The sequence below is a fragment of the Astatotilapia calliptera genome, chromosome 14 (genome assembly GCF_964374335.1).
Source record: "Astatotilapia calliptera chromosome 14, fAstCal68.1, whole genome shotgun sequence".
Lineage (NCBI taxonomy): Eukaryota > Metazoa > Chordata > Actinopteri > Cichliformes > Cichlidae > Astatotilapia > Astatotilapia calliptera.
Genome location: NC_137435.1, coordinates 36,796,613 through 36,822,133, shown reverse-complemented (window position 1 = coordinate 36,822,133; position 25,521 = coordinate 36,796,613). Strand labels below are relative to the sequence as shown.

Sequence of the window (25,521 nt, the reverse complement as noted above, 5' to 3'; positions counted from 1 at the left end):
GTCTTGCGTGGTGAGTGTGCATACAGGCCCTAGCGGTTGAGTGCATTACTTATTGTGTTCTTTGAGTGAGTAGGTTTGATATCTGTGTAACCAACTGTATCAAATATTTTCCTGTTAGATACTCCCTGCAACATTCTGCATACCCTTCTGTTTGTTGCTTGGTTTGTGGAGGCACTGATTTTTCTGGCTTATACCAAGCCAATATATATTACTTGTAGATGATTTATTTATCGACCGTCTTTCATAAAACATGGTTCTGATTGCATATTATTACTGTGTGTCGTGGTCATGTGGCTTTTGACAGGTGACATAAGATGGCACTGCTCTGTATTTCATTGTACAATGAAGAGTACATGTGCTCAAAACATGATACACTAGATGGAATAAGTAAGGAAATTTGAGGTTGAAAAGAACAAAGTTAATTCTTTTCCATGTTCATGTTTTTTTGGCCCTGGAGGAAGTGCGTGGCTTTTTTTCCCCCTGTTGTTGTCTTAGATTTATTTACCTTTAATTAAACCTCTCTGATAAGGATGAATAACAAATGGTATGATTTTATATAGTTCAGATGCAAAAGCTAAGAACTCAATAATTAGATTGCTGGGTGGGTTTAGTTTCACAAGCAGTGTGATGAAAGCTTGATTTATACTTGGTGGGATTCTCTAGGTGGTTTTAAAATCTAAAATTATTGTAATAAAATAAATAGCACTGTAGGTTCTATAACTTTCTGTAGTCCCGAATGGATGTCTACATGTTGAAAACAACAAGCACGATAAGTCCGGTTTTACGATAAAATCTAAATTTGGTATGACTACCTTTGTACTTCAATACAGCAAGAACAGCCTGAACTCTCTTGTTATTTATTTCTTTATTTATTTAGTCTTTAGGAATAGTTCCACAGGCTTTTTGAAGGATGTTACAAAGCTCTTCTTTGGGGTTTGGGCTTTGGCGAGGCCAAACACTGATAGTTTTCCACTGTGCAATAATAGAGAGGCAAAAATAATTAATGGACCTAAATATAGCCTAGAGACTTACTGGACAAGATTCCCCAAAAAATTCTTTATTGTTGGCACGTTTATTGCCTGAAGCCCCAAGTCAGGGGATTACTAAGGATAATAATACAGGGTGCATTAAAAAGAATCATCTGGTTTCAAAGGCTTTATATTTTAAAGTAGTTCGCCTTGTAATCGGAAGGTTGCCGGTTCGAGCCCCGGCTCGGACAGTCTCAGTCGTTGTGTCCTTGGGCAAGACACTTCACCCGTTGCCTACTGGTGGTGGTCAGAGGGCCGGTGGCGCCAGTGTCCGGCAGCCTCGCCTCTGTCAGTGCCATCACCAGTGTGTGAATGGGTGGATGACTGGTTGTGTAAAGCGCTTTGGGGTCCTTAGGGACTAGTAAAGCGCTATACAAATGCAGGCCATTTACCAATGTCCACAAGTGCTCAATGTGTCCCTCTCTGGACCCATGCTATACAGTGGGGCAAAAAAGTATTTAGTCAGCCACCGATTGTGCAAGTTCCCCCACCTCCCACTTAAAATGATGACAGAGGTCAGTAATTTGCACCGGAGGTACACTTCAACTGTGAGAGACAGAATGTGAAAAAAAAATCCATGAATCCACATGGTAGGATTTGTAAAGAATTTATTCGTAAATCAGGGTGGAAAATAAGTATTTGGTCAATAACAAAAATACAACTCAATACTTTGTAACATAACCTTTGTTGGCAATAACAGAGGTCAAACGTTTACTATAGGTCTTTACCAGGTTTGCACACACAGTAGCTGGTATTTTGGCCCATTCCTCCATGCAGATCTTCTCGAGAGCAGTGATGTTTTGGGGCTGTCGCCGAGCAACACGGACTTTCAACTCCCGCCACAGATTTTCTATGGGGTTGAGGTCTGGAGACTGGCTAGGCCACTCCAGGACTTTCAAATGCTTCTTACGGAGCCACTCCTTTGTTGCCCGGGCGGTGTGTTTTGGATCATTGTCATGTTGGAAGACCCAGCCTCGTTTCATCTTCAAAGTTCTCACTGATGGAAGGAGGTTTTGGCTCAAAATCCCACGATACATGGCCCCATTCATTCTGTCCTTAACACGGATCAGTCGTCCTGTCCCCTTGGCAGAAAAACAGCCCCATAGCATGATGTTTCCACCCCCATGCTTCACAGTAGGTATGGTGTTCTTGGGATGCAACTCAGTATTCTTCTTCCTCCAAACACGACGAGTTGAGTTCTACTTTGGTTTCATCTGACCACATGACATTCTCCCAATCCTCTGCTGTATCATCCATGTGCTCTCTGGCAAACTTCAGACGGGCCTGGACATGCACTGGCTTCAGCAGCGGAACACGTCTGGCACTGCGGGATTTGATTCCCTGCCGTTGTAGTGTGTTACTGATGGTGACCTTTGTTACTTTGGTCCCAGCTCTCTGCAGGTCATTCACCAGGTCCCCCCGTGTGGTTCTGGGATCTTTGCTCACCGTTCTCATGATCATTTTGACCCCACGGGATGAGATCTTGCGTGGAGCCCCAGATCGAGGGAGATTATCGGTGGTCTTGTATGTCTTCCATTTTCTGATGATTGCTCCCACAGTTGATTTTTTCACACCAAGCTGCTTGCCTATTGTAGATTCACTCTTCCCAGTCTGGTGCAGGTCTACAATACTTTTCCTGGTGTCCTTCGAAAGCTCTTTGGTCTTGGCCATGGCGGAGTTTGGAGTCTGACTGTTTGAGGCTGTGGACAGGTGTCTTTTATACAGATGATGAGTTCAAACAGGTGCCATTCATACAGGTAACGAGTGGGGGACAGAAAAGCTTCTTACAGGAGACGTTACAGGTCTGTGAGAGCCAGAGATTTTCCTTGTTTGAGGTGACCAAATACTTATTTTCCACCCTGATTTACGAATAAATTCTTTACAAATCCTACCATGTGAATTCATGGATTTTTTTTTCACATTCTGTCTCTCACAGTTGAAGTGTACCTCTGGTGCAAATTACTGACCTCTGTCATCATTTTAAGTGGGGGAACTTGCACAATCGGTGGCTGATTAAATACTTTTTTGCCCCACTGTATGTTTAAAGTATTTGTTGAGTCAAGTCAGAGAAGAGCCAAGGGCTCAGAGATGAGCTTGAGAAGATGTGGAGGGTGAAGTTAACAGTGGTCACATTAGTAATCGGAGCCCTAGGTGTCCGTCCCTGGTACTTCATTTACATCATCTACTAAATCTTCCAAGTGTACTTCACGTAGTCTTGGTAACCGGCTACAGAGGATCCAGGTTTCAAGCTTCGCCATGATCTTATCTTTTAGTTCAGTTCTTCAATCGCCCCCTACAGCTGTAGCATGAGTGTTGTACCTTGTGAATCTCTAGCCATGAGAGCAATCCTTTCTTCCGAATGTTAGAAAACAGAGCTACTAGTTGTTTCGCCGTTAATGTGGATGCTGGGTATCGAAGACTCCATAAGGCCCTCATCCTATTCATGTAACCCCTTCCGCAGGGGTTACTTGCATAGTAGCATTCAAATAGCGCTCTATTTTCGTCACTTGCCTACCGATGCCGTCTGGTTCCAGTAGCCCACTTCTAATCAGCATGCCCTGGTTCCTCGACACCTGATGCGGACCTTGTTAATCCAGGCGACTTCCGAGCCGGTATGGCTTCACATTTATCTCTGTCACTCATGTCTGCGGTAGGCTTGGTTAGCATGAGGGGTCTAGCCGTGTGTGTGTGTGTGTGTGTGTGCGTGTGCGTGTGTAGACACATTTTGCAATGACGCTTAAAACTGATCTCAGGTGCATTGTTTTCATTGATCATCTGTCAGATGCAATCAGATCAGATCATCTGCAACTTGATTGCAATCCACCTGGCATAAAGGTATAAATTCAGGCAACTGGACTTGGATTTAGAAAGACACGCCTGTGTATATAAAGTTCCCATTGATGACAGTGTATGTGAGAGCACTAGCCAATCCATGATGTCAATCCATCCAATCCATGTCAAGCCTTCCAATCCATGATTATTCTGTTATGCAATATTATTTTTAATATGTCTACAAGAATTTCAAGGAATCTTTTTCACTTTGTCACAGGGCATTGTGTGTAAAATTTTGGAGAAAGTGCTGTGAATACTTGCACCGTATATATTGCTTAATTTTTTTATTAGACCTTCAAACAGTTTAGAAATCTGTCAAAGACACATTTGAAACTAATAATTATCTAATTCACTTAACTAAATTCACCCTTTTTTTAAAAAAAAATAAAAATTTAAGTAGGCACATTGGACTTCTTTGAGAAGTTAGAAATTCATTCAATTCATTAAAAGATTTGATATATTTTTTTCAACCTCAAACCCTCTAGGCCACTGGTCTATTTCTTTTCATTTTATATATTTACACAACAAATGACAGACTTAGGTGAATGTGCTACCTGGTCGAAATGCGGCTAAAAACAGCGCTGAAGTTGTTGGAGCTCAGAGAGAAGAGGACAGCCGAAGCTGAGGCTCGTAGCTCAGCAGCATGCTGGTGCTGGTGCCCCTCACGATACGTGTGAATGAAATGGCAGATCTCTGGCAGCAGCTGTTTGACCAGCATAGTTTCATCCAGACGCAAGCAGTCCTTGGATTGCTGAGAAGGGAAAACAAAGAGGAGGGCAATCAACAAAAGGGCTACATGATGTTTCAATGATGTGAAATGGCATTTTGATTGGGAAGCTATTTGAAATTACAAACACAGCCCTAGCACAAACTACTGAGAAGTACCAGGCTTCAGTCATTTTTGTGAAAGCCAAAGGTAAACCAATCCCAGGGTCATGGGGAGCAAGATTCATGAAAGAGAAGTGTACTTAGGGGTTTGTGTCTGCATGAGGGGAAACAGCAACAGAGACACTGAATAATTTCTGAGTTACACTACATAATAGTAGTAGAAATGGTAGTGATGGTGAAGCCTAAATTTGACGGACAACAACTTGCCACTATACCCCAGATATTCAATGTGTCTGTTACAGTTTCTACTCACACAAAGTCAAATCAAATCTTTGATGTTCTTGCACTATATACTATTACAACTAGAGCTGGGCGATATGAGATTTTTTCATATCACGATATGTTTTTTTCATTTCAGGCGATAACGATATCTATCACGATATAAGCCAAATAACTATATTTGTAAGATTTAAATGTGCCGTTGCTCACAAGTAAAATGTGAAATAATCAGCAGCTTGTTTTTATTTAAATATTTATTTCCCATAATAAGTTCAACAGGGTAGATGTACTTAAGGAACATGAGACTTTTTCAGATAAATAAAGGCAAATATTGCAAACTACACAAAAGGCAGCCGCTAAAGCGTTTAAGTTTCAAAACAGAACAAACGAAACAGACTAAATTGTCAATTCCACTTAGAAACAAAATATTAATTCTAAAAATAAATCTTAGTTTGTTTTACAGAAGAACAGACAAAATTGACTAACTTTTGTCAATATCAAATAAACTGAGAACTAAAAGGAAATTCTCAATCTCTCCTTGTTGTATAGCTTAGCTTTTCAAACAGTTTTAACAGTTACTTTAGTCTGACAAAAGCCGAATGACGAATTAGCGCTTCCAGTCAGAGACTGAGGCTACGTCCACGCGTACACGGGTATTTTTGAAAACGGAGATTTTCCGTTTTCGTTTTAAAAAATAATCCCGTCCACACATAAAGGCAGAAATGAAGGAAAACGCTGCTATGAACATGCCAAAGCAGCAGGTGGCGCTAGATTCCTAACCGTGCAGAAATGTTGGCCAATCAGAAGTCTAGAAGCCTCGGTGGGAAAAAGTAAACAAAGCTGGGGCATAGAAGCAGAACCGAGTCGTATGTGTGGAGGGACAGTAACTGTGTGTATATGTAAGCATTTAAACACTGCAGAGAGTAGAATTAACAGTAACAGTATTGTAGAAATTCATTTCACCGAAACAATAACGTGGCGCACAGTGTGACGCATGCACCAGTTTATTGTATTTCCAGACTTGCTTTCGGCACGCTACTCTGTTTTTTGTCAGACTTGAAATAGCCGAAATACCTTCACACTACGGAACTTCTATGGCTCTTCCGTTCGACAATCTCTCCGGCATTGGAACCATCATCTGTTTTCTCTTCGGTCACGCTCGGTTGATTTTTCTAGTCGGCACACTCATTTCCTCCATTACGCGCTGGCTCCATTACCCGCTGGCTGCTTCCCAAACAAACACACGTGCGGCTTGGCACTTGTGCTGTACGTAACAAGTCACGCGACGCGACGTGACGCTGCGGCTGTGATTGGTTCGGCTCTGCGCTACTTAATTTGGATTGGCTGACCTTTTTTTTTTTTTTTTTTTTTTGAGGACAAGAGCGGCGAGGTCTATCGCGATAGCTTAATTTCTCTATCGAGTAAAAGTTATATCGCGATACATATCGTTATTGTTCTATCGCCCAGCTCTAATTACAACCATTTGCCCCCTTCCTGATTTCTTAGTTTGTCATATATTTCTCACATGTTTCAGGTCATCAAACAAAGTCTAATACTAGATAAAGATAAGCCAAGTAAATACAAAAAGCTCCTAAAGGATTTAATTTATTAAGGCAAAAAAAGTGCCCCAAACCTACATGGCCCTCGAATGTTGGCACTCTTAGCACCAAGAACTCCTAAAGAAATTGGTTGAAAAGTTTGACCCAATGTCTTGGTGTCATTGTGCTTCAGAGGGGTTTGTAGTTAACAACCTATGGTCTAGATTTAACACATAAGCACAAATCTCCTGTTAGATGGTAAGAAATTGATTTTCCTGTACTGACAAAGTCTGTAACTAGACTTATTACTCGAGCTTCTCCTTTGTTCTACAGCCAAATATTGCTGCAAGAGTCTAACAAGTGAATAGAGTATTCCAGTGATACAAAGTTATCCAGTGAACATCTTGACTTAAACAAACTAAACACATATTGCATTGGGGTGTAGTGGTTACAATATATTAAAATATATTAAAAGAACAACATTCATCTCTGAGATGAAGCCTAGTAGAGTAGAAGAAGTTATAAAATGATATTGAATGGAAGTGAATGTACTTCAAATTTTTACTGAAGCACAGTATATATCAACTGAGTTAACTTCTACCAATTCCACCGGTAATTTTAATAAAATATATTTAATGTGTTAAAATGAATGTAAGCTCTATTATATCTATATTATACAGTCAAAGTGAAATAAAGCAAGTCTCATGAACTACATTATCTACATTTTGCTGAACAAAGCTGCTGGTGTCACGGCTGCTATGCAGCAGGAGTGGCACTTCATAGGTTAGACTGTCTCATTTAATTGGCCCTCAAGATCACAAGCGTTACACTGTATTATAGTGCCATCTACTGACAAATTACGGAAAGAAAATTTCACTGTCAAGTCAATGTTGCCTTAGTTAGATATGGTCTTCAATAAGATGAGGTCACTTAGACATAACTAAGTTTGCTCAAGTGAATTTTTTTTCCCTGACAGAACAAAACCATATTGTGAGAGGGTAAAGCTCACCCCAGCCAGGCACTTCTTCAGGGTATCTAGAATGATGAGCTGAGAGAGGTAGAGGTTCTTCTCAGATGCTTCTCCAAATATCCGCTGTGAAGACAGGCACAGACATAACATCACTGAATTAGATCTTAAATCTTAGGGTGTTTTCATACCTATGCTTTTTAGTCTGCTTAAATCAAATTTTCATTCTTTTTTCTGCTGTTGTGAACTTAATTTTCGCAGATGTGAACACAGTAAATTCACTTAGGCGTAAGGCAAAAACAACCACACTGGGACCCTTTGGGGTGATCTCAGTCCAGTTCTGAACTCCAGAGTAATTACTTTATGGTGGTACGCCATAAAGTAATTACTCTAATGCAGACTTCTCCCACAACTCCACCCCGTGCTTCCTGCAGAAGTTCTGACAACTCTGCAATATTAGGCCTCATCACTGATGGGGACAACAGGGAGTACAGAGAACTGACCCAAGATTTTGTGGACTGGTGCCAGCAGAAATACCTCCAGATCAACACTAGAAAAACCAAGGAGCTGGTGGTAGACTTCCACAGGCACAGGTTGGGAGATTCTGACAGCACTGAGCAGCTCCTTCAGTGGCAGGCTGCTGCACCCACGATGTGGGACGGCGAGATTTCGCATGTCTCTCCTTCCTACTGCTGTCAGACTCTACAGCATGGTCTCTGCAGATGACCACACATGTGCAGACAGACACACATCCTGTACACAACTGTAACTGTCTCCCTGATGTGCAATATTACCAAAAGCAATTTACCTACTATAACAGAGCACTTTATTCTATTTTATAATAGTATTTTATTCTTGAGGAATAGTATGTTATTCTAGTTTATCTTATCATATTCTTTTGTGTTTTTCTTAAGTTTTACTGCTCTTAAACTTGTACTTTCTGCCATGACCAAAAGATTTCCCATGTGTGGGACTAATAAAGGTTTATCTTATCTTATGTGACAGAATCCCATAGAGCAGAGTGCATGAACTTTAGTAACTAGCCTTAAACTCAATCAAGGGTTAATCTGAGAAGCAACAAGGTTCAAATTCAAATTTTATTTGTCACATACACAGTCATACACAGCACGATATGCAGTGAAATGCTTACACAACTGCTCGTGACCTAAAGAAAAATGAAAAGGCTATGAATAAGATAGGAAATAAATATGAAAAGGGTACATTTAACTAGGAAGGAATAAAATAAAATAAAAATATAAAAATTAAAGTTAAAAATGAAATAACTGTGTGGCTCCAGCAGATCCCGGGAATAACATCGGAGCTCTCTGTCCAGAAGGCTACTCCATTTTACTCTAGTTATGCAAATTGGAATGGTCAAGCAGAAAATGTTCTAAAAATTGCTGAAGAGATGGAAAGACCCAAATAAAACATCTTAAAAATTAACAATGCATTCAGACACGGTCAAGACAACCTTTAAGATTAACCTTAAAGTAGAGAGGTGATTTAACTTGTTGTTCCTAGAGTATTTAAAAGTAGAATGGGAGGCAGAGCCTTCAGTTTTCAGGCCCATCTTCTGTGGAACCAGCTTCCAGTTTGGATTCGGGAGACAGACACTATCTCTAATTTTAAGATTAGGCTTCAATCAATCAGAATCAGAATCAGAATACTTTATTGATCCCTGGGGGAAATTATTTTTTGTTACAGTGCTCCATTTTAAACCAACATTAAGACAAGACAGACAATACACTAACTAAGAATAGTACAATATATACATATATATACATACATACATACATAAGTCACTTATAAATAAATATTTGGAAAAGAAACGTGTAGTTGTAGCAGCAAACAGTGTGTTAAGTGGATGTGTTGTACAGGGAGATGGCCACAGGCAGGAATGATTTCCTGTGTCGTTCAGTGGTGCTTTTCGGTAATCTCAGTCTCTCACTGAACGAGCTCCTGTGACTGACCAGCATGTCATGGAGTGGGTGGGAGGTGTTATCCAACATTGTCTTTATCTTGGACAGCATCCGCCTCTCCGACACCACCTTGAGGGAGTCCAGCTCCATCCCCACAACATTGCTGGCCTTACGGATTAGTTTATTAAGTCTGTTGGCATCTGCGACCCTCAGCCTGCTCCCCCAGCATGCAACAGCATAGAGGATCGCACTGGCCACAACAGACTCATAGAAAATCCTCAGCATTTTCTGGCAGATGTTGAAGGACCTCAGTCGCCTCAAAAAATAGAGACGACTCTGGGCCTTCCTGTAAAGTGCTGTGGTGTTTTTAGCCCAGTCCAGTTTATTGTCAATGTGTACTCCAAGGTATTTATAGTCCTCCACAATGTCAACACTGACCCCCTGAATTGAAACAGGGGTCAAGTGTTTCCTGGTCTTCCTCAAGTCCACGATCAGTTCCTTGGTCTTTGCCACGTTGAGCTGCAGATGATTCTGCTCACACCACGTGACAAAGGAGTCGACCACAGCCCGGTACTCTGTCTCATCATCCCTGCTGATGCATCCAACCACCGCAGAGTCATCAGAAAACTTCTGAAGATGGCAGGTCTCTGTGCAGTGGCTGAAGTCTGTGGTGTAGAGGGTGAAGAGGAAGGGGGAGAGGACAGTCCCCTGTGGTGCCCCTGTGTTGCTAATCACCTTGTCAGACACACACTGTGGGAGACGTACATATTGTGGTCTTCCTGTCAGGTAATCAACAATCCAGGACACCAGAGAAGCATCCACCTGCATCGCTGCTAACTTATCACCCAGGAGGGTCGGCCTGATGGTGTTGAAAGCACTGGAAAAGTCAAAAAACATGACCCTCACAGTGCTCGCCGGCTGGTCCAGATGGGTGTAGACACGATTGAGCAGGTAGATGATGGCGTCCTCTGTTCCGAGACGAGGCTGATAAGCGAACTGAAGGGGATCCAGATGTGGTCTTACTATGGGTCGCAGCTGGTCCAGGATGAGCCTTTCCAGGGTCTTCATGATGTGGGAGGTCAGTGCCACGGGCCTGTAATCCTGGGGGCCACTGGGACGAGGAGTCTTTGGTACAGGGACGAGGCATGATGTCTTCCACATCACCGGGACCCTCTGCAGACTCAGACTCAGCATAAACAGTTTATGAAAGACTCCACACAGCTGGGGGGCACAGGCCTTGAGGACAAGGGGACTCACTCCGTCTGGTCCAGCAGACTTGCCTGAGTGAAGTCTCCTCATTTGCATCTCAACCTGGTATTGAGTGAAGGTGATGGGTGGGGGAGGGGTGTCAGGAATCTCACAGGAGGCAACATGTGAAGAGAGAGGCTGGCACAGTGGTGTGGCTCTGGATTCCAGGCTGACTGCAGGTGAGGTTGTGGGGGTGGGAGCAGACACTGTGGTGTCGAATCTATTGAAAAACAGATTCAACTCGTCGGCTCTATTCTCACCTCCCTCAGCTCCCCTGCTGTTGGTTGGCCTGAATCCAGTGATGGTCTTCATGCCCCTCCACACCTCTCTCATGCTGTTCTGCTGGAGTTTCCACTCCAGCTTCCTCCTGTAATTGTCCTTAGCCTCTCTGATCTTGTCCTTTAGTAACACCTGGACCTTCCTCACCTCCTCTTTGTTGCCCCCTCTGAAAGCCCTCTTCTTGTTGTTGAGGAGGGCTTTGATGTCCTTAGTCACCCACGGCTTGTTATTTGGGTAACAATGAACAGTCTGAGCTGGAACAATGGAGTCGGTGCAGAAAGTTATGTAGTCTGTGATACACTCAGTAAGCCCATTGATGTCCTCGGCGTGAGGCTCACAGAGTGTTTCCCAGTCGGTCACCTCGAAACAGCCCTGTAGTTCCGCTATTGCCTCCTCTGACCACCTCCTAACAGTCCTGGTGGTCACAGGTTCCCTCCTCACAATTGGCACATAGCGGGGGGTGAGGTGAATCAGGTTATGATCTGACCTACCAAGTGGGGGGAGGGAGGAGGAGCTGTATGCATCCTTGACGTTAGCATACAGTAAGTCTAAAGTTTTCTCTCCCCTGGTGGGACAGTCCACATATTGTTTGAATGTTGGTAGTGTATTGTCCAGTGATACATGGTTGAAGTCACCCGAGATCACAATAAAGGCACTCTGGTGCTGAGTCTGTAGCCGAGCTATGGCAGAGTGGATAGTGTCACATGCAGCTGTGGGGTTAGCAGAGGGGGGAACATAAACAGCCACCAAGATGACGTGAGAGAATTCCCTGGGTAAATAATACGGCCTGAGTCCAACAGCACACAGTTCAGTGTCCGGGCAACAAATCCTTTCTTTGATTGTTATGTTGGCAGGGTTACACCACCGGTTGTTAACTAAAACAGCAAGCCCACCTCCTTTACGCTTACCGCTAGCGATGCTGTCCCTGTCCGCCCGAACAGTGTGGAAGCCTTCCACGGAAGCATTCTCATCGGGAATGACCTGGTGCAGCCATGATTCGGTGAAACACATCAGGCTACACTCTCGGTATTCCCTCTGACTCCGTACCAGTGCTGAGAGCTCGTCGATTTTACTTGCCAACGATCGCACATTTCCCATCACGATAGACGGCAGACACGGTTTAAACCTCCTCCTCGCTTCGAGCCTCCACTGTCTCAAACTTTCCTTTTTGCTAAAGCATATAATTAGGGCTGGACCAGGTGACCCTGAATCCTCCCTTAGTTATGCTGCAATAGACGTAGGCTGCCGGGGGATTCCCATGATGCATTGAGTTTTTCCTTTCCAGTCACCTTTCTCACTCACTATGTATTAATAGACCTCTCTGCATTGAATCATATCTGTTATTAACCTCTGTCTCTCTTCCACAGCATGTCTTCTATCCTGTCTTCCTTCTCTCACCCCAACCGGTCACAGCAGATGGCCGCCCCTCCCTGAGCCTGGTTCTGCCGGAGGTTTCTTCCTGTTAAAAGGGAGTTTTTCCTTCCCACTGTCACCAAAGTGCTCATAGGGGGTCATATGATTGTTGGGTTTTTCTCTGTATCTATGAAGCGCCTTGAGGTGACTTTTGTTGTGATTTGGCGCTATATAAATAAAATTGAATTGAATTGAATTGAAGTGACTGTAAACAGTGTGCGGGCAGACAGGCTGAGTATTTCAGAAATCGGTGATCTACCAAGATTTTCGAACACAACTATCTAAAAGATCCTTAAATTGCTGTTGCCTCACAACAAGAAGGTCCTGAGTTAAAGTCCAGCACCTATAACTTGGAGGGAAGAAAAACAACACTAAAACTAAAAATCAGTTAAAGGGGATCACACGCGGGCTCTCCCTGACTGCAACAGTGACGAGGACATACTGTCCACCTTACTGTCTGTTTCTCATAAATGAGGACTGTATGGAGGAGAGGCTGTTTGAGCCAGGTGACAGGTGATTCACCGGACTGACAGAAACCGAATTTCCCGAATTTCCCTCCTTGGCCGAGTGTACATCCACATCACACCACAAACATAAAGTTTCTTTCCAAAGCACGATTGGGAATCCCATCAGCATGTCTGCAGGGAAAAGTAGGCCAATGTGTATGAAGAGGGGGTAAAAAGAAAAAGAAAAGAATCTGATGTTCTGAGGACAAGAATGCACACTTTTTGGAGATCTTTTGTTTTTTTCGCCACATTATTTCACTGATGACTGATCATCTCACTGATGATGTGGGGAAAAATAATTCCCCGTATGAAGTAAGTAAAACGACTTACTTCATATCAGAAGTGAGGAAAAGCGAATCCCAAATGTAATTGAAGGATATTGTAACATGGAGATTTCCTGCGGACATGCTGATGGATATTAGAATTTCCAATAGTCATCAGTAGGAAACAGTTTTTGGTGATATATAGTAACCTGTGATGTTGTACACTGTTTGGTTTTGCTTGGGAAAATAGAGAATATATTATTGCATAAAATAGCGCTGATTGCGTGTTGCAAACATCTGCTTGGCCAGCTGATTGCAAAGCTCTGTACAATCGGATTGGTGGGGAAAAGCAGGAAAGTTGGACTCTTGTCTGGTGACTCAGGCTCTACTCTACACAATCCTCATTTATAAAGTGCTTTACAAACTCGAATATTACAGCTAACAACTGGGTTTTCCTTTTTGAGTGCAGCTAGCTGAACAACAGACTGCCCCTTACTGCTAAAGACACAGAGAGTGAAAGTGGACAGTAAGCACATTTCTTAAGTCCAGCTTCACAGACAGTGTTACATCTATGTTGGTTCTTGAGAGTAGGGCTCAATGGTGTAAATTAGCCTTTCCATTTGTAGCGTTTTATGCCTCATTTAACCCTTTAAAGCCAGTTGGAGCGGGCACGCTCTGTTTTGCGTAACTATTTTTAAATCCCGGTAGCTCTGCAACCACGTAAGCTAGCACAATAATTTTTTTTGCATATGAAACCGGAGGAGTTGTACTTACATCTTATGCCATCAGCTTGTCCTAGGTCACAGTTTCCTTCCACATAAAGCTTTGCAAAAACTGCATAAAAAGCGCTTGCAGCAACAAAAACATAATATTCCAGAAACACACTCTGCTGATCCGATCAGCTGTTCATAACACTTCCTATGTTGGAATAGACGTCAGCGCGAACTATTGCATGTCCACCATGACCTGCCCGAAACCGGAAGTGATGTCATTTTGTGGAATTGTAGTTTTTTTTTACCATCAGGGCCTCATGAGCCTATTCTGGTGTTTTTAAAAGTTTTCTTTGACTTTATGACTTTCTGTGTCGTTTCTGGGATGCTTCGGACTCATATTGCACTGCTGGAAATAGTTTATTTTGATGCATATGCTGCTTTTTTGCAAATTTGCATTATAATATTTATTTTCGTTTTTCCTGCAGTATATAAAAATTGGTGTATTTCAAAAATAAAACTATGAAGACGCTCAAAATAAATTTCCTGTGGTAGGAAGCTATTTTGTGCAACTTTTTTGTATTTACAGTTTTGAGGGATAAGCCTCTTAAATTTCTCTAACTAGAAATATATGTTCCATCCATCCATTCGCTTCTGCTTATCCTTTTCAGGGTCGCGGGGGGCGCTGGAGCCTATCCCAGCTGTTGTAGGGCGAGAGGCGGGGTACACCCTGGATAGGTCGCCAGTCTGTCACAGGGCCAACACACAGGGACAGACAACCATTTGCAATCACATTCATTCACACATTCACACCTAGTGACAATTTGGATTATCCAATTAACCTATCCCCACAAGCTGCATGTCTTTGGACGGTGGGAGGAAGCCGGAGTACCCGGAGGGAACCCACGCAAACACGGGGAGAACATGCAAACTCCACACAGAAAGACCCCGGCCTGGTGTTGGAATTGAACTCAGGACCTTCTTGCTGTGCGGCAACGGTGCTAACCACCGTACTGCCCGAGAGCAATATATGACATATATTTCTTCAATATATAAGAAATATATGTTAAAAAAACAAAAACGATTTTCAATTTTTTTGTAGTTTATTGCACTTTTTTGCAATTTATGTAATTACTATGCACTTAATGCAGACATATTATTAGAATCTGGGCTATAATGGTTGTATTGATGTATAGCAACTTGAAATGCTCCCAAAAATGGCACTACAGCATGTAAAAATATAATATAAGCTCTGGCGGACTTGGTTCTATGGTAGGTCTTAAAGGGTTAAGTGTTGAACTGACCTCCAACCTGCCCCGATACAAGTCTGATAAAGCAGCCTTGCAGTTTACCACAACAAGCCTGATCAACACATGTCACATCCTGCAACATACATCAACAATCTAAAAGATTTGTTTAAAGTGTGTGCATGTAACTATTATGACTAGGAGAGTAGAAAAATGCACTTACCATATTATTGACATTTTTGAGAATGGTGGTAAGACCACTGATGACAAGGGAGAACTTGTACTTGGAGATATTAATCAAACATTCCTTGTTGTGCTCTGTGCTGACTTTGGTGTGGGTGTTCTGGTGTCCAACTTTAATGGGAAGCTGAGAAAAAGAACAAAAAAACCCCATGAAATTAGAGGTGAGACATTCAGTAAATAAAATATTTCTGTCGTGGCCTGACTAAAAATTTAGAGAACACCGTTCACCTAGAACATTTTGGCAGGCTTAGCCTTTAAAGCTACACACTGTATGTTGTTTATCCATCCTGCATGATGTGCTATATACTCTTCTCATTTTAATTGCTTTCCTCTGGGATGCATTCATTTAGAGATCCTCTTGTTAAAATTATGTCTCTTTTTAAACTGCCCCTAAGCTATTGTCTGAAAACAATGGGCAACTGCTATAGTTGTTGACTACAGCTTCTACTTCTTGTTTTTCCTATCTTGGGTGCAGGTTATGGTTTACAGAACTATTACAGGGAGTGCAGAATTATTAGGCAAGTTGTATTTTTGAGGAATAATTTTATTATTGAACAACAACCATGTTCTCAATGAACCCAAAAAACTCATTAATATCAAAGCTGAATGTTTTTGGAAGTAGTTTTTAGTTTGTTTTTAGTTTTAGCTATTTTAGGGGAATATCTGTGTGTGCAGGTGACTATTACTGTGCATAATTATTAGACAACTTAACAAAAAACAAATATATACCCATTTCAATTATTTATTTTTACCAGTGAAACCAATATAACATCTCCACATTCACAAATATACATTTCTGACATTCAAAAACAAAACAAAAACAAATCAGCGACCAATATAGCCACCTTTCTTTGCAAGGACACTCAAAAGCCTGCCATCCATGGATTCTGTCAGTGTTTTGATCTGTTCACCATCAACATTGCGTGCAGCAGCAACCACAGCCTCCCAGACACTGTTCAGAGAGGAGTACTGTTTTCCCTCCTTGTAAATCTCACATTTGATGATGGACCACAGGTTCTCAATGGGGTTCAGATCAGGTGAACAAGGAGGCCATGTCATTAGTTTTTCTTCTTTTATACCCTTTCTTGCCAGCCACGCTGTGGAGTACTTGGACGCGTGTGATGGAGCATTGTCCTGCATGAAAATCATGTTCTTCTTGAAGGATGCAGACTTCTTCCTGTACCACTGCTTGAAGAAGGTGTCTTCCAGAAACTGGCAGTAGGACTGGGAGTTGAGCTTGACTCCATCCTCAACCCGAAAAGGCCCCACAAGCTCATCTTTGATGATACCAGGCCAAACCAGTACTCCACCTCCACCTTGCTGGCGTCTGAGTCGGACTGGAGCTCTCTGCCCTTTACCAATCCAGCCACGGGCCCATCCATCTGGCCCATCAAGACTCACTCTCATTTCATCAGTCCATAAAACCTTAGAAAAACCAGTCTTGAGATATTTCTTGGCCCAGTCTTGACGTTTCAGCTTGTGTGTCTTGTTCAGTGGTGGTCGTCTTTCAGCCTTTCTTACCTTGGCCATGTCTCTGAGTATTGCACACCTTGTGCTTTTGGGCACTCCAGTGATGTTGCAGCTCTGAAATATGGCCAAACTGGTGGCATTTGCCTAATAATTCTGCACTCCCTGTATGTATGCTTATAAATATAAAATGTATCACCTTTTTGTTCATTGTTATAATTATCAAGACCAACATTAACAAAAAAAACTATTGTCAGATATCCAAGATTGACCCAAGACTGCATTTCTGCCAAACTCCTCTTTTGCTCCGACCATGGTCTTTTTAGTTGCATCCAGTAATGAACTGTTCAAACATGATTATTGTAATAAGGGCATCATGGATATTCACTTTTACAATTTTTTTTTAATATTCATGTATTTATTTTCTTATTTATAGGAAATAAAACAAATACAATCAAAATAATAAACAGTTTTTAAAAGACTTTGTATATCGCCTTGGTACAGATTTCTATCAAACTTCCAAATGTAAATGAAGGAGAACATAAACACAAGTGACACTTGATTGTGATCCGTTTATGCTCCAAGGGAAACAAACAGCAGATGAAGTACAGCACTGGCTCAGTGAAGTTCATATATGGATCAGGTGTGCGACCACCAGTTTGATGAGGTAGTGAACACAGGCGTTCAGCTGTCTCGCTACACTGTGTGTATCTAGAAAAAAACTGTCTGAGAAAAATGTTTATAGCCAAGAAATTGGTGATGAGGGTCAGTTACCTTAATTGGGCTGCTTAACCCTTGTATGGTGTTCGGGTCTGTGAGACCCGTTTTCAATTTTTTTCAAAAGAAAAATTAAACAATTAATTATTTTTTCAACCTGAAATTCATTGGCTTTGGCTTATTTTCTGTGAAGAACATAAATCCGAACTAATTTTCAATGACCTCATACTGTACCTCCCCCCACGCATTTACATTACATACAAGGTGTTCGGGTCTAATAAAAGTGTTGAAAGTGTAGGTCCTGTGTTCCCACACTCTGTCTTCCTCCTTTCTGGTGCTGCTGATAGTGTTTTCTTCCCCTCCTGCTCCCACACAAAGTTGCAACATTGTTGAAAATTCAACTACCAACACCGTCTGCTCTGACATTCTCACACATTTTACCCTCTTTCTTGAGGGATCCAAATTTTATTTTCTCATACCCTGTCCCACCTGCAAATTAGGGGCATAATACTATAAATAAGACTTTGCCAGTGTGGTTCTTTATCACAACTGATCAAGATGGCAAAAGATTATCTGCTGCGAGGGCCGTCCAATTGATTTTGGAAGAGAGAGGAGCTTTGGATGATGATGTTGACAAAGAGGTTTCAGAATATTTCACATTTCTGAAAATTCAGAGTCTGACAGTGACTTTGAAGAAGACGATGAGGTTGAGCACCATTTAGTAACAAAACGAAGACGAGTACCCCATCTGCAGCCAGCTCCAGGACCAGAACAAGCCCACCAGACAGCAAGTGAAGAAATATGGATGTCAATAACTGGTGAAATTGAATGGTCTTCTTGCCCAAGAAATGAGCCACCCTGCAGAGCTGTTACTGTGATAAGCCAGGGCCAACACGGCTGACAGGACATCAAGTCTTCATTTGAGCTTTTCATCCCAGATTCCATCCAGAAAATTATTCTGGATTGCAGTAATCTAGAAGGAAGGTGTGTTTTTGGAGAGAGATGGAAGGAGATCTAAGAACCCCAAAGGCCTACTTTGGGGTCCTTATCCTTGCAGGAGTTTTCAGGTCCAAAGGGGAATCCACAGAATCCCTGTGGGATGCAGAAACCGGCACGAACCTTTCCGTGCATCAATGTCTCTGGAAAACTTCCACAAAATTTCCAGGATTATCCGTTTTGATAACCGAGTTGACAGACCAGCTTGACGGCAGAGAGACAAGCTAGCTGCCATCAGGACAGTGTGGGATAAGTGTGTGCAACACCTCCCCCTGTTTTACAAACCTGGGCCTAATGTCACCATTGATGAGCAGCTGATCCCATTCAGTTGTGAAACATATTGCTTCACGTGTAAATGTGTTGTGTCTTTCCACTCACTCCACTTGATTATAACTGATATATTTTTTATAACATTAAAAAACAAAACAAAAAAAACCCGAGAAGCACATTGATTCATAAATGTGATCTAACAAAAGTTAAAGGGAAAAAATTAACCATGTTTGCTGTTCATATGGTTTGTAATTGGGATGAAGTAAACATCTGATGAGTAATTTAACAAAAAATTGTTTGATAGTGTTAATTTGGAAAGCCAAAACTCTGGCGGGTCCACCAGACCCATGAACACTGGCTGAGTAACAAAAATATAAACACCACACAAGGGTTAAATCTGATATTTTCGATACTGGCATCATGCCTTGTCAAGTGTTACCTGCCTTTGTGGAAAGATGTATGCAACATAAAATGTTAAAAAAAAACAACGAAGTCTTTTGAGCCTCAGGCTGTGTCTGCTGAGGTGCCCTCTAGCTGAAGATTTTATTAACATTTCACGTTTTCATTTTAAGTCTTTTACCTTGCTGTAATGTACCATTGCGTAGCAGCTCAAAGATTAACACATATGTTGCTACCAGCTAAGAAAGCATCAACCTAACCCCATGTAGCTGTAACTATTCCAACAACATGATTAGTGCAGCGCAGCACTATTCTCATCATCATTGGCCCTTTGTGCTGTTTAAAAAAATGAAACTAAAAATGGAATCAGAATTGTAAACACTTAATTTTTATTTCAGTTTCAAACATTGAGTTAAAAACAACAACAACAACAACAACAACAAAAAACAATCTGCAGCTATTGTTGCATGTTGTCTGTAAAAGTTCTTAAATTCTGTTAAGGATTTTAAAGGCTAAGGCTTTTTTAAATTTAAAATGTCAGTGTGTGCAGTGAAGAGTATTTTAGCTAAAATATTATGCATGTCCTAATGAGACATTTATTCATGTTGAATATTACACTGTTTTTATTCTTCATCATAATTCACATTTCTTCAGTGCTGGTGTAGGTCTCCCTGACCAGATTTTGTCTAGTCTTCTCATAAGCTTTTGAGAGTCATTTAATACCATGTAAACTCGCCGGGAACTGTACAGGCTATAGGTCACACTGAAGGTGGGAAAACTTTTGAAATTGTTTACTGTGGTCTAACATCACAAAACCCTGGGTTAACATGGGTGTGCACACTTTTTACATCCACCGTATATATAGCCAATCTATATCTTGGGCTGTTTCTCCCATTCTTCTAAATTCTTTCTGGATACAAAGTACATAGGCAATTCAGAAAATGTCACTGCCAAGAGAACAGCAACATACTTGTAGTTATGATTGTTGCTGCAATAGTATTAGTACTACTACTCCTTTCAGCTGTTTCCTTTAGGGGTCGCCACAGCAGATCATCTGCCTCCATCTCATCCTACCCCTAGCATCTTCAATTATCCTTGTCAGCCAATCACAAAATTATATGGCAACTAGGGCTGTTCGATATAACGATATATATCGGATGACGATATAAAAACATCTATCGTTTCATTTTACGCTATCGTTTGTTTCGTGGTGTCGCAAAATAAACTGTTTACGGCAATATTTTTTCACTGTTTTGATGGTCACTGTAGTGGCTATATTCATTTCTTAAGTTCTCTCTTTCTCTTATATTTAATATAGCCACACTACGGACGGACAAGCGCCTGTTTTTATGCGTTGTCGTTAGCAACAATGACGGTAAAACCATCGCGTGTCCGCTTGTTTATTTTCCACATAAACCTTGCACAATAAAGCTCAAGATCCTGTTGAGACTTTTCAAAATAAACTGAACGACGTGAAAGAGCATGCAGAGTATTTACGGATGAGAAGCAAAAAAGAGCTGGCAGGTGCTAAAAAAAAAAAACAACCTTAGACTCAAACGTTTGAAAAGGCTTTTCCCCGCAGCACGCCGTGTAATAAATACTCACAAAGAAAACAGCGGCCGTTACAATTTATGTCTAAAAATGCATCGCCGCTTGGCATCTTTCTTGGCCTTAAGACAACAATTCTGATGGCTAAAGATCCAAACGGGACACAAAAAAAAAGAAAAAGAAAAAAAAAAATGCATAGTTTCATGCATCGGTTAAAACACTCGACTCCAGGTACACGATGCCCAGCTGGAAACACTTCACGTAAGTCGAGCTGCCCGAGATTCACAGAATTTACAGAAAATGTTACATTTTTGTGATTTATATCGTTATCGGGACGATAGATGTCTTATATTGGGATATGAGATTCTGGTCATATTGCACCTGATGGCAACACAAATGGGGCGATCATGGCTGAAAGAGTTGGCAGTTCGTCTTGTAACCGGAAGGTTGCCGGTTCGAGCCCTAGTTCAGACAGTCTTGGTCGTTGTGTCCTTGGGCAAGACACTTCACCTACCGCCTACTGGTGATGGCCAGAGGGGCCGATGGCGCGATATGGCAGCCTCACTTCTGTCAGTCTGCCCCAGGGCAGCTGTGGCTACAACTGTAGCTTGCCTCCACCAGTGTGTGAATGTGAGAGTGAATGAATAGTGGAATTGTAAAGCGCTTTGAGGGCCCCGAAAAGCACTATATAAATGCAATCCATTATTATTATTAAATAAAAGTGGAAAGTTATGGGAGTGTTGTCAACAGTGAGAACAGCTATATCACCAGCAATCTCATGTGTAAGCCTGTATATCACCATCGCAAACAAAAAGCCTCTCTGAGCTGATCCCTGATGTAATCCCACTCCCACATTGAACACATCTGTCACACCTACCACACACCTCACTATTGGCTTTCTGTCCTCCCTTGTTCTGCACCACACTGACATACTGCTCTGTCACTCCTGACTTCCTGATATATTACCACAGTACCACACCTGTGGAACTATGCTCTCTCTAGATCCACAAAGATATAGTCTATCGCCTTCTGACCTTCTCTATAGTTCTCCATCATCACTTTAAACCTAAACACCACATCTGTAGTTAGGAATGGGAATTGATAAATTCAAATCCCCATTCCGATTCCATTATAAACATCACTTATCGATTCACTTTCTTATTGATTCTCATTGGCTCCATTTTGAGAGTAACCACCATTGCTAAGCAGCAATAGAAAAAATTACATTACATGCAAATTGCATTTTTTTCGGTCAAACGTTTGTGCATTTTGTTAGGGTAGCACCCTTCTTTGTTTTGATCAGTGTTGGAGTCGTTACTCAAAGTAGTAATTAGTGCACATATTACACAGAAAACTTTCCTCAAAGTAATGCAGTACGTTACTTAATTACTAAGATCTTTCTCTTAGTACAATACAAATCTGACTGCAGAAAGCAAAGACGCAAAGTGATTCCGCATTAGAAACATGAACAGCTAGAAAGGGAGGCTGCAGCCTAACTGTTCATCTGTTTGTTACCTATAGAAGTTAAGGGTCTTGCTGCTGGGATCGGCATTCACTCAGCTTTAGTATTGGGTTCTTGGCTAGCTTAGCATTACTATGTTGTCTGTGCAGATACGTGCAAAGAACTAAAGTTGCAGCATAATGCATTCGTTTCTGTCCTGGATGCAGTTTTCCACTTTACCACTGTGCTCTCGTCCTTTAGAGCAATAAAAATAAATGTCCATATCCACTGCATTGCTATTTTCCTCCTCAATCACCTGATTGTCACGCAAGCACAAAAACCAATAAGCAGAATCAATAGGCAGGCAGACCAACGATTCCAAGGAATTGGACTACCAGGAAACGGTTTTCTAAAAAGAGTAGGTTCTTGATTCCCTGGAGGGAAAATAATTCTGACAGTATATAGCAATATACAGCAGGTAAAATAAGTTTTGAACACATTGCTAATTTTCTAAGTAAATATACATATACACGTTTCTAAAGGTGATATTGATATGAAATTCTCACTAGATGTTGATAACAACCCATCCAATCCACACATGCAAAGAAATCAAACTGATAAATTATGTCCAATAATTAGAAAGAGGGCTGGGCCATATCATACCATTCACGGTAATACCGGTGTAATGTTGGGCAATGATAAAAAAATGAAATATCACAACAGAATATGGGTAAAACGCGCATGCGCAGTGCCTTTGTTTTCATTAGCACATAATGGAAAAAGCATGGTGGCGATGGAGAATGAGAAGGACGAAAGCGGATCGTTGAATGAAACAGATGAACCACAACTGGTTTGTAAAAATTCTGCAACTTCAGTGGGTGGAGCTGGTTTGGCTTTCGTCCGTCAGATACACACCAAAGCATATTTTTTGGTAGAGCATGCTAGCGGGCCGTCGTTATTACCAAACCGATTTTATGTGCTACACGGCGCTCAAAAATCTGTCAAATGTTTTAGTACAACTTTGCTAAGCTACAAAGCCGCACCGCTTGATGGATTGTCAGAGCACTACGGCTATCGTAGTCAGGAGCCTCGCGGAGAAATACGTACTGTGCTTCAACATAATATTACTGTATTGTGTGTGTATAACCTCTTTTTAAGTCTGAGCAAAGCTGCTTAGAGAGATTGGGATCAGAGGTTTTGTTTTGTGGATATTATACATGGTTATGCTGAGGATATGTCGGCCAATTTCCACTGGAAATGCCTTTTGGTTAAACTGTCAGCAAGGAATTTGCATTTGCACTGTAAAATTTTTATATAACTTTAATGCACATAAAAAACAGCTGCTTGTTTAAGTCAAAATACATTGATGGGTTTTTTTTGCACTAATAAAGTTGTGAAGTTGTAAAGTATTTTGTCTTGCGTCAATTATATCGTCAGTTATATCGTTATCAAATATATATTGTGATAAATATTTTTGGCCATATTCCCCTGCCCTGATTAGAAATGACACAAGGAAAATGTATTGAAAAAATAAACAGGGAAATGGAAAGTCATTAAACCAGCTAAAATCTATTAATAATTAGAAAACGGTCCTGTCACTTAGCGCAAATTATATAATCTAGTTTACTACTGATGGCCTATATAAAAGGTGTCTCATTACCAAGGCGTCACACAAGAAACTTCTCATTATGAGTAAACCAATGAGCTCTCTCAAGACCTTCACAACCTTATTATTGCAAAACATACTGATGGCATTAGTTACTAAAGAAATTCTAAACTACTAAAGGTCCCAGTGTGCACTGTTAGTGCCATAATCTGGAAGTGGAAAAAACATAACTTCACTATAAACTAGTCAAGACCAATTGCTTCCCCCAAGATTTCATACAGAGGTGTGAAAATAATTATCATAAGATTTGTCTGAGAGCCAAAGAGAGCACTAAGAGAGAAAAGACATTCCCGAAAAAAACAAACAAAAAAAACCAAACAAACAATAAAAACCTGCTGCCATTTACATGGATGATGAAGATGAAATGAGAGTGGACATTTAAGGAAGACAGTGATCCCAAACACACAGGGAAGGAAACTCTCAAATGGTTTCAGAGAAGGAAAATAAAGGTTCTAGAATGGCCCAGCAAATCACCTGACCTGTATCCAATTTAAAATCCATGGAAAGAACTATGGTAAATGGCCTGCATTTGTATAGCGCTTTTCTAGTCCCTAAGGACCCCAAAGCGCTTCACACTACATTCAGTCATTCACCCATTCACACACACATTCACACACTGGCGATGGCAAGCTACATTGTAGCCGATATCATAAATTTGGATATCTGCCGATACTGATATGAATCCGATATAGTGTTTTTTAATCAATAAAACTGTTTTTTAATATCTTGCTGCATTTTGTATAAGTTCATACTCAAGTTTAAATAAACAACAACACTAAAGCTATTCTGTTATACCTGTATGTAAAAAATACACTGCACCCAAAATATGTCATAGTTCAGCAAAACTGATCAATCTAATGAACTTAAACCTGCTCCATCCTCCCTATTCTGGTATTTTAAAGAGTACTTAGCAGAAATATTAAGCAACCTAACTAATAGGGTTGCAAACTCCCAGCAAAAAAAATACGGAACCACCCTCCACCTAATGATGCTTAATCGACTTAATCAACTTTAATTTGATGCAGTGTGAAAAAAAATGCACAGAATTAAATTGTCTGTGAAGGTTCTCAGTCATCCAGGTCATCGTAGTCAAAGGAGCTTGCAAAGAAAAGCGTCTGGACTTCTTTAAGTTACTTGAAGACGTTTCACCTCTCATCCGAGAAGCTTCTTTAGTTCTAAGGTCAAATGTGGAGAGTCCCAGATATAAACCCAGTGGGAGTTTCCCCCCACAGAGGGACAAAAGGACCCCCTGATGATCCTCTAATCGCCTGAGCCAAGGTGTGAAACTGGGTGTGGGTCCCAATCAGCCAGAGTTTCGGGTGTGTTCATTGTGAAACCTGGCCCCACCTTATCATGCGAATTCCTGAGGTCAGATGGCCCAGGATGTGAGTGGGCGTTAAGGCGTCTGGGAAGGGATCTCAAAACTGGATTATAGATGGCAGAGAGTTGGTGTCGTAAACCCCCGCCTCTGTTCAAAGATGGTCGCTCACAGTGGACATAGATGGCTTCTTTCACTCCTCTTTCAAACCATCTGTCCTCTCTGTCCAAAATGTGAACATTGGTATCCTCGAAAGAGTGTCCTTTATCCTTAAGATGCAGATGGACTGCTGAGTCTTGTCCTGTGGAGGTGGCTCTTCTGTGTTGTGCCATGCGCTTGTGAAGTGGCTGTTTGGTCTCTCCAATGTAGAGGTCTGGGCATTCCTCGCTGCACTGTACA

General features: G+C 41.4%; 1 protein-coding gene across 4 annotated transcripts in view; it reads right to left on the bottom strand.

Moving 5' to 3' along the window:
• The window catches only part of nf1a (neurofibromin 1a), a 133,939-nt gene that overhangs the window by 103,335 nt on the left and 5,083 nt on the right, over positions 1-25,521 (bottom strand). For all 4 annotated transcript variants that reach the window (XM_026191694.2, XM_026191697.2, XM_026191695.2 and 1 more), the window contains exons 2-4: positions 15,281-15,424; positions 7,515-7,598; positions 4,415-4,611 (exon numbers count right to left, since the gene is read on the bottom strand). In XM_026191694.2, coding sequence (XP_026047479.1) covers positions 4,415-4,611; positions 7,515-7,598; positions 15,281-15,424 — 425 coding nt within the window. The remainder of the gene's footprint in view (positions 1-4,414; positions 4,612-7,514; positions 7,599-15,280; positions 15,425-25,521) is intronic.